General features: G+C 32.4%; 1 protein-coding gene across 1 annotated transcript; it reads left to right on the forward strand.

Moving 5' to 3' along the window:
• The first annotated feature begins 7651 nt into the window (after positions 1–7651).
• LOC117928214 ((-)-alpha-terpineol synthase-like) lies at positions 7652–10092 on the forward strand. Its single transcript, XM_034848133.1, has 7 exons — positions 7652–7885; positions 7972–8242; positions 8437–8812; positions 8896–9114; positions 9190–9328; positions 9446–9691; positions 9778–10092. The coding sequence occupies exons 1-7, from the start codon at positions 7652–7654 to the stop codon at positions 10090–10092; spliced, it is 1800 nt and encodes a 599-aa protein (XP_034704024.1).
• The last annotated feature ends 210 nt before the right edge of the window (positions 10093–10302 follow it).

The raw sequence follows: 10302 nt of genomic DNA on the forward strand, positions 1-10302 counted from the left end.
ATAGAAATTAAAAAAGTTGTAAAAGAATCAAAACAAGAGGAATAAACAAATTCTAGTCATTGAGTAGACTTACAAGGATGTTAAGAAGAACATGGAGGAGGAGGATGTACAATCTCAAAAGGTGTTGGAGTAGCCATAGGAAGAGAGAAAGGAGTGTGACAATTAAGAACCAAAGTACCACTATCTATGACAAAACTATATGTATTATCCAAGAAATGATTAATGTGAATAAATTCAATCTTAGAGACATTATGAAACTCAATAGTAATAGAAAATAAAAGTATATGCTTAAAGGAAGAATACACGACGACATGTATATATATAATTTATAGCTAACCAAATCAAAGCAACAAAATAACAAACTGCAATTTGATTCAAGAGAAAATTTAGAAATGAACATTGAAGACTATGCACGTTGCTTTACAATACCAAATAACAGACTTGTTGACAAAACCCCTATTTCCAACTTAGTTTTCTCTTCTACTAAGCAAGATGTGTGTTCATAATATGCATACTCCATCTTTAGGGGGAGTATTAAAGTTGAGGATTTATTTGTAAATAAATAAAAGAAGAAATTAGTGAAAATAGATTTCTTTAATTTTTTGTTATCCTTGGTGAGCTGGAATTTTGTTATGGGTAATCGTCTCTGGCCCCAAATATATGCTAGTTGTTCTCCTCTATTCTGGACAATGAGAGTAGAAGACTCTTTAGTTGATTTTGCATTTTCTTCCTCTTATGTAAAAAATATTTCATTGAAACTCATGTTTTAGATAAGTATTTGAATAATATAAATAACATCAATTGATAATATTAATGATATGATATGATAGTATTAGTAATTACAATATTAACAACATCAATATTATAAAGAAGAAAGTTAATAATAGTAAAAAAAAAAAAAATTGTCCTTAACAAAAATTTAATTAAAATTCAAGGGTTAAAGGTTAAAATGTAAAAATCTATGTTCTTAGGTTACTATTAATATCAATGTTTTAAAAACCGGACCGGACCGGCCGGTTCGACCGGTCCGACCGTCGACCGGTCACCATTCCGGTCCGGTTCGGCCATTTGGCCCGTAAAGAGGTTGAGCCGGAATCGAACCGGCTGAACCAGCGATCGGACCGTCGAACCGGACGAACCGGCCGGTTCCCTCCGAACCGTCCGACTCAATCTTTTTTTTTTTCTTTTCTTTTTTTTCCTCCCAGCATCCGCGCGGCTGTTCCCATGTTCGCCGGTCACTGGAGCGTTGTCCCTCTGGCAGCAGCCCCCGCGCGTTGGAAAGCCCTTCCCCGAAACGCTGTAAAGCCCCGTCGCTGGCCACTCAACCCCCCCTCCCCTGCGACTGTTCCCATTGTCGCCGGCAGTGTTTGAAATATCGAAAAATTTTGGCGATATTTCTCAAAAATCGTGGAGTTAGGGTTTGTGAAATTTCAATCCATTGGCATAAAAGCAAAGAGACCCCTAGAACAGATTCGGAAAACACAAGGAGCAAAAAAAATAGCAATTTTGTTGGTTTTCCTTGGGGATTTTGAACGGATTTTCTCGGAAATCAAACGAGGATGAATTTTCCCGGAAATCAAATGGGGGATGGATTTTCTTGGGAATCAAACAGGGTTGCAAAGAAAAAAATCAAAAACATGATTAGATTAGTAACTGCGAGGATTGAGAGTGGCAGAGGAAAGTAGGGCTTTTTACCTTTTACTTTTAGGGATTGTGTCGTCTGGAGGGCACCTTCAGAGAAAAGTGAAAACTGAAAAGGGCTTCTTTGCCCCGAGTGAGAGAATTCCATATAAATAATTATTAATTATTAATAATTCATCTTAATTTTTATTAAATCAAAACTGTGGCTTGACTTCAATGCATGCTACCATTGGACTATGATAGTATTTGATAATATATATTTAATTTAAATTTGTTAAGGTTATCATTAAAAAAAATCTAATTTTAATTATTTTATTTTAAATTATATTTAATCTATTAATAAAAATATAAAAAATAATATTATAAATTATATTTTTTAAAAAATTTTAATAATATATAAAAATATATATTTATGACGTCACCGGTTCAACCGCGGTTCGACCACCGGTTCGACCAGTGAACCGTGAACCGGTAACTTTTCCGGTTCAATGACCGGTCCGGTTCTGAAAACATTGATTAATATACATTAATTAGGGTCTCAAAGCATGATTCTCCCAACATTGAGTGCCATGTATGAAAAAAAAAATGATAGTAAAGAATGAACAAAGACCCTAGAATTATTTGTTGATGAATGTTTCTGATAGGTTCTCTTACCTCTTTAGGTGGAATCTTGGCACATTCAACCTTTTCAGATGATTGGTTTAATTGGGCTGTATGAATCAACTCATGAGAGCCAACGCTAGAAACTTTATTCCCACACACCACATGCATCCAACTAATAAAAATGTAGTACCAAGACAGGTTACATCAGGCTGATGTGGTGAAAAATATACTCGGTCACTTTAGGTGATATGCTTTGAGGCTCAACTTTGTCTTTTATATATTAGATGAGAGGTGAACCCCTATTGAGCGCTAACATTTAAATATATGGATGTACTAAATATTAATGTAGCTAGGGATAAAAATTATTTTCATTAAATTCTAATACTTTTAAATAGATTAAATTACACTTAATACCAAAATAATGATGCTTAAACTTAAAGATATTTAAAAAAAATGATAATTATATTATTTTTAGTTTTTAGAAATATTTATAATTATTTTTATAAGTTCATATTTTGTTTGAACTTAAAATACATATAAAAAAAGGCCATTTAGTAGAAAGTTAAATTACATTAAAGTTGAGACTCAAAGCATATCACCTAAAATGATTTTGGTAGTGATTTTAAAAATTATATATTGAAAATTGCACGTATAACCTCAACTTCACTTTTCTACCCTTGAAATTTTTATCCAAAAGATGGTTTCAAAAGAGAGGCCATCCTTTGGAATTCAAATTTTATATTCCTTTCAATCAAATAACTTAATTAGCAATGTGGATATGTATATTATAAATAATGATAAATTGAAGAACAATCAAATATCCTTAGAAAATTTTTATTAAAATTCATGGAAGAGAGGTTAAAATGTGAATTTTTATGTATGTGCAAATCCTGGTCTATTGTGATAACTTGGTATTGCTCTTCCTATTGTTCCCATGGTCTATTGTGATAATGTAGGGGCAACATATGTATGTGCAAATCCTGTCTTTCATTCTCGTATGAAACATATCGCTATCGATTTTCACTTCGTTCAAGAACAAATTACCAAAAATCAACTTCGGGTTTCGCATGTTCATACTGCTGATCAGTTAGCAGACTCTCTAACAAAGCCCTTAGCCAAAACATTGTTTCAATCTCATGTTCCAAGCTTAGCATTCTTCCAAATGTCTTGCGCTTGCGGGGGCATGATAGAACGTAATTTTAGGCTATATGTTAGCACCACTCTCCTTTAGTGGTGCTACTTTACTTAGCTAATTGCAGATCGTGTATATTGTGCATTATTATGTGGTTGTTAGTGTCTTGTTTTAGCTCCATATTTGTAGGCCACTACTGCTATCTCTTTGTATATATATTACTTGAGTTTGTTATGAATAATAAGAGCCTTTAATATTTATCTCTAATATTCAATAGGTATATCCTTTTAGTGAAAAGACAAATTGCTTGACTGCAAAATCTCCATCAATGCTTCCATTGTTGTAAGTTTCGACAAAGTGGGCAATATGCGTCTTGGGTTACCCTTTCCACCAAATTGCAATGATTTTAGATGTTGAAAATATAGAGGCATTCTCCATTGCTCAATTATCTATGAATAAGTCATAGCATAAGCATGGAAAGATAACACCTTCATCTTTGTTTTTAAGAACTTTGAGGATGAATTCATTATTTCATTAATAAAGATCAACCTATTTGAAGAAACTTGAAGAGTTTTAATGGTTTTTTTATGCTCTCAAACCCTTAGGACCTTGAGGAGGATTTCATTGTGATGGGAATCCTATAGATGGATCAACATCAATTTGGTTTCATTCTTTCGTACAAGGATTTCCTTTTGATGGAGGAAGCCTATAGATGGATCAACATCAATTTGGTTTGATTCTTCTATACTTTTGATCTTATCCCATGAGCAAAGCAATTTTAGAATCTTTTTCATTCATGGTCTTGATAAGGACTTCAACTTGTTTTGTGATTTGAACAAGTTGTTCTTCTACCATGAACTCAATTTATTAGCATGACTAGTAGGGTGTTATTACAAGAACTAATAGGATGAAGTGTTGTAATTGGTTATGTCTTTCAAGGTCTTAGAGGAGACAACATTGTAGATATGCCTCTGGACTCAATATCTCCTTGAATGGAAGAAGACTTTGGAGTTGTCTCATAAGACATGATAGATGGGTGTGATTCCACTTGCTTAACCATATTGTTCTTCTTTGCCCTCGAAAGGGCTAAGAAAATTTCTGAATTCTTAGAAAAGGTTACCTTATAAACCATAGTCGTCTTTGGAAAAGAAGTAGCTTTCACTTTACTTTAAGTCATGGGGCTTGAACTTGTTTAATTTCAATAGTTTTGGCATGATCAAATTGGGATCAAACTATGTAGATTTGATTCCTTAACTACCATATTTGTTTTTTTAGATTCCATATGGTATGATATAAAATTTGTTGTAAAGAATATATAAGTGGTAGAGATTGTCCCACCAAAGTACATACAATTTTCTTTAATTTTTAATTAACCTGTGTAATTAAGAACACAATCTCTCTTTTTATAATTCATGACTTAGAAGGAACTTAACTTAAGCCTTGACTTGCATTTGGAACTTGATGTATCCTGAGTCTAGGATTGGACCTTAGAATATCGATTTCTCCTTAAAGACCACTATTAAAGAAGACATTTTTAATATCGATTTGGGATATATGCCTCTAACAAATATAGACAACTATAATAAGACTATGAACAATAGTTATCTTTATAACATAAGCAAGAGTCTCCTCATAATTCAGACCATAGTATTGAGAGAACCCTTTAGCAACCAATCGGCCTTTGCACCACTCAATCAAACCATGAGACTTAATTTTGAATTTATAGACTCAACAAGAACTAGTTATACTCTTACCAAGGTCATAAAACAAGAACTAGTTATACCCTTAACAAACTGCAATTTGATTCAAGAGAAAATTTAGAAATGAACATTGAAGACTATGCACGTTGCTTTACAAAACCAAATAACAGACTTGTTGACAAAACCCCTATTTCCAACTTAGTTTTCTCTTCTACTAAGCAAGATGTGTGTTTATAATATGCATACTCCATCTTTAGGGGGAGTATTAAAGTTGAGGATTTATTTGTAAATAAATAAAAGAAGAAATTAGTGAGAATAGATTTCTTTAATTTTTTGTTATCCTTGGTGAGTTTGAATTTTGTTATGGGTAATCGTCTTTGGCCCCAAATATATGCTAGTTGTTCTCCTCTATTCTGGACAATGAGAGTAGAAGACTCTTTAGTTGATTTTGCATTTTCTTCCTCTTATGTAAAAAATATTTCATTGAAACTCATGTTTTAGATAAGTATTTGAATAATATAAATAACATCAATTGATAATATTAATGATATGATATGATAATATTAGTAATTACAATATTAACAACATCAATATTATAAAGAAGAAAGTTAATAATAGTAGAAAAAAAATGTCCTTGACAAAAATTTAATTAAAATTCAAGGGTTAAAGGTTAACATGTAAAAATCTATGTTCTTAGGTTACTATAAATATACATTAATTAGGGTCTCAAAGCATGATTCTCCCAACATTGAGTGCCATGTAGGAAAAAAAAATGATAGCAAAGAATGAACAAAGACCCTAGAATTATTTGTTGATGAATGCTTCTGATAGGTTCTCTTACCTCTTTAGGTGGAATCTTGGCACATTCAACCTTTTCAGATGATTGGTTTAATTGGGCTATATGAATCAACTCATGAAAGCCAACGCAAGAAACCTTATTCCCACACACCACATGCATCCAACTAATAAAAATGTAGTACCAAGACAGGTTAGATCAGGCTGATGTGGTGAAAAATATACTCGGTCACTTTAGGTGATATGCTTTGAGGCTCAACTTTGTCTTTTATACACTAGATGAGAGGTGAACCCCTATTGAGCGCTAACATTTAAATATATGGATGTACTAAATATTAATGTAGCTAGGGATAAAAATTATTTTCATTAAATTCTAATACTTTTAAATAGATTAAATTACACTTAATACCAAAATAATGATGCTTAAACTTAAAGATATTTAAAAAAATGATAATTATATTATTTTTAGTTTTTAGAAATTTTTATAATTATTTTTATAAGTTCATATTTTGTTTGAACTTAAAATACATATAAAAATGGCCTTTTAGATGAAAGTTAAAAACAAATCATATAAAATATAAAAGTAAATTACATTAAAGTTGAGCCTCAAAGCATATCACGATTTTGGTAGTGATTTTAAAAATTATATATTAAAAATTGCACGTATAACCTCAGCTTCACTTTTCTACCCTTGAAATTTTTATCCAAAAGATGGTTTCGAAAGAGAGGCCATCCTTTGGAATTCTAATTTTATATTCCTTTCAATCAAATAACTTAATTAGCAATGTGGATATGTATATTATAAATCATGATAAATTGAAGAACAATCAAATATCCTTAGAAAAATTTTATTAAAATGCATGGAAGAGAGGTTAAAATGTGAATTTTTATGTTCTTAGGTCAGTAACATGCATTAATTAGGAGTCCAAAAGTATGATTTTCCAAAGATTGAATGCCATGTAGGAAAATAAAATGATAGTGAAGAAAGGGTAGAACTATAGAAGACTCTACAATTATTAATTTGCTGATGAATGCTTCTGATAGGTTTCCTTATTTTGGTGGAATCGTGGCTCATTCAACCTTTTCAAATTATTGATTGTATTTAGTTTTAAGAATCAACCCATCTGTCATTGCCAGTGATAGGTAATAATTCTATATAAACATTAATTGCCACCGATATCATCTGCATGCATCCTATTAAAAAAAAAAAAGTAGCATCAACAAAAAAGTTGAACTTAGACCTAAGCCCAACGATATATCTTGAATGAAGGTTTCGTGTTTATTTTTTTAACTCGATCCAGATTAATACTAAATGTGATTTGTTTTCAGACTTCAATCGATTATTTTTTTATTTTTTTTCTTTTAACTTTTAACTTATTTATCAATATTTTTTATTGAATAGAAAAAACTAAAATATGTGATTTTTTTTTTAATCTAAAAAGTTAGCTGAAAAATGATATTATTATACTAATTTATATTATTATGAGATTTTTAGAAATATGTTAAATTATTTTTTTGATCAAATAAGAAGTTGACTTTTAAAATACAGAAAATATTTGATTTAATACTTAATACAAATAAAATAATAAAAAATAAAAGTTACACTTTTAAAACTAAATTAAATTAAATTAAGTTTTATTTAGATTTAAGTAAAAAAATAAAAATAAAAATAAAAAATTCAAACATCACCTTACTCTATAGATTTAGGTTTGAAAGTTCATGCCAATATATGTAAACCCACCATTCTGTGGCATCTTTCTATTACAAACTTGCTTCAATAATGGCTCTTTGCATGCTTGCTCCAAATCCGATTCTTGCTTTCCCAAGACTGCAACCACCTACAAGACATTGCAGCAGGCAAGGAAAATCGTTCAGTGACAGCACTTCTGGTCTTGTTGTCCAGTGCCTGTTTGCAAGTAAAGTTCAAGCTCAAACTGCAGTTAGGCGAAGTGCAAATTACCAACCCTCCATTTGGGCTTATGATTGTATCCAGTCACTCAGAAGCAACTATGTGGTAATAATCAAATATCATATATAAAAGGGGTTCTACAATTGTTGTTGGGCTTAAATACTTGGTAACAAATAGTTTTCTGTCTGCAGGGAAAAACACACATGAAACGATTGGATGAGCTAAAGGGATTTGTGAAAATGATGCTAATAGGTAAAGACGAGAAGCCTTTGGACCAACTAGAGACAATCGATCTCTTGCAGAGGCTTGGAGTGTCTTATCACTTTGAGGATGAAATAAAGAGCATATTGGACTGCAGGTACAAGAACTATGATAGAAACAATATGTGGAAGGCTGAGAATTTGTATGCTACAGCTCTTGAATTTAGACTCCTAAGACAACATGGGCATAACGTTCCTCAAGGTATCTGATTAAAGGATGTTGTCATTTAGTTTATTCTTCCCATCATGAACCAATTTTTCCTCAGTGTTCTGAATATAATTTTTTATATATTAATTTTTAAATTTTCAATTGGCAATAGATAAATATGCTTTTACCCTGTTTTAAATATGCTTTTGTCACAAGTACTAAGCAATGAGCTTCCTTCAATGTCACAGATGTTTTTAATTGTTTCAAGGATGAGATGGGGAGCTTTAAGCCATGCCACTATGAGGATATCAAGGGTATTCTATGCTTATATGAAGCTTCTTATTTCTCCATGGAAGGTGAAAGTGTCTTGGAGGAGGCTAGATATTTCACAAAAAAACATCTTGAGAAAAGCCTTGAGCAGAGCATAGACAAAAATCTTGCCATATTAGTAAGCCATTCCTTAGAGCTTCCATTGCATTGGAGAATGCTAAGGATAGAGGCAAGGTGGTTCATGGACGTATACGAGAGAAGACAGGACATGGACCCTAGTTTGCTGGAATTTGCAAAATTGGATTACAACATGGTGCAAGCAATACACCAAGAAGATTTAAAAGATGTTTCCAAGTAAGATCATACCTATTCAGGTTCCCTACCAAATCGAATGAAATGATTCTATCTTATTCTAAGATTTCTTTGATCTTCTACAGGTGGTGGAAAAATATTGGCCTTGGAGAAAAGATGAGTTTTACTAGGGACAGGTTGGTGGAGAATTTCTTATGGGCTGTAGGACATGCATTTGAGCCTCAGTTTGGATATTGCAGGAAAATAATCACAAAGGTCTTGGCACTGATAGTAACAATTGATGATATTTATGACATATATGGTACCTTGGATGAACTCGAGATATTTACAGATGCTATTGACAGGTTTGTGAATCTATACTTGACATGTCTCTCAGTTCTCTGGTTTTTTTAGCTCAAATATTTTGTTTGCATGTTCAGATGGGATATCAATGCAATGGATCAGCTTCCAGAATATATGAAGATATGTTTCCTTGCTCTCTTCAACTCTGTTAATGAAATGGCTTATAATGTTCTTAAGGAAGAAGGTTCTAACATCATTCCACATCTTAGGAAGATGGTAATTTTTCAACTCTGAACTCCTTGATCTTTCCATTATCCAATTTGGTGAAGTGTGCTACAGCTTCTTTTGCATATATAGTGCCCTTATAACTTTAATATGTTCTGAATCTTTAAGTGGGCAGATCTTTATAAATGTTATTTAGTGGAGGCAAGGTGGTACTACAGTGGATATACACCAACACTACAAGAATACATTACCAATGGATTGATTTCCTCATCAGCTCCTGTAATTCTAGGCCATGCTTATTTTTCAGTTTCAAATCCAGTAATGGATGCCATAGAGTTCTTAGAAAAGCATCCAAATATAATCCATGGATCATCAATGATTTTACGGCTGTCCGATGATCTTGGAACATCAAAAGTGTGCCAGCAACCCTCTTCACTCTCCTTTAAAAGTTTCAATGAAAATTCTTTAAAGGATATTTTATTCTTGGTTTGTCTCTGCAGGATGAGTTAAAAAGAGGCGATGTTCCCAAGTCAATCCAATGTTACATGCATCAGACTGGTGCTTCCCAAGAAGAGGCATGTGAGCATATAAAATATTTGATTGGGGATTCATGGAAGAAAATGAACAAGGAACAATCTATGGATTCTCCTTTCTCTCGTATTTTTACTGGAATTGCAATGAACGTTGGCAGGATGGGCCAAAGGGCATACCTATATGGAGATGGCTATGGTGTTCAAGATCGTGAAACCAAGGATGACATATTGTTGACACTAATTGAGTCTGTTCCCCTTAATCGGTATGCCAAAGTTTGTTAGTTTGAGGTTTGAATGTGATCTACTATGCGGAAGTTTAAATGCCATGAATTAAAGTCACTAACGAAGGACTAACTATTGTTAATGTTTAAGTAGAATTGTCCTTAAGAGGTTGGTGTTTTTTTTTTTTTATGGCTTTAATTATCTCATTAACTTCTAAGGTTACATGAGGTCACATCAAGAATCTACAATCAAGGAGTGGTTACAAGATGA

Source organism: Vitis riparia, chromosome 13, assembly GCF_004353265.1.
Source record: "Vitis riparia cultivar Riparia Gloire de Montpellier isolate 1030 chromosome 13, EGFV_Vit.rip_1.0, whole genome shotgun sequence".
NCBI lineage: Eukaryota > Viridiplantae > Streptophyta > Magnoliopsida > Vitales > Vitaceae > Vitis > Vitis riparia.

Bases quoted from the DNA above. Each gene is read 5' to 3' on its own strand.
- LOC117928214 (XM_034848133.1), top strand. From the start codon at position 7,652: ATGGCTCTTTGCATGCTTGCTCCAAATCCGATTCTTGCTTTCCCAAGA. The intron at 8,813-8,895 runs GTAAGATCATAC...GATCTTCTACAG, and splicing joins GATTTAAAAGATGTTTCCAA to GTGGTGGAAAAATATTGGCC. The intron at 9,115-9,189 runs GTTTGTGAATCT...TTGCATGTTCAG, and splicing joins TTTACAGATGCTATTGACAG to ATGGGATATCAATGCAATGG.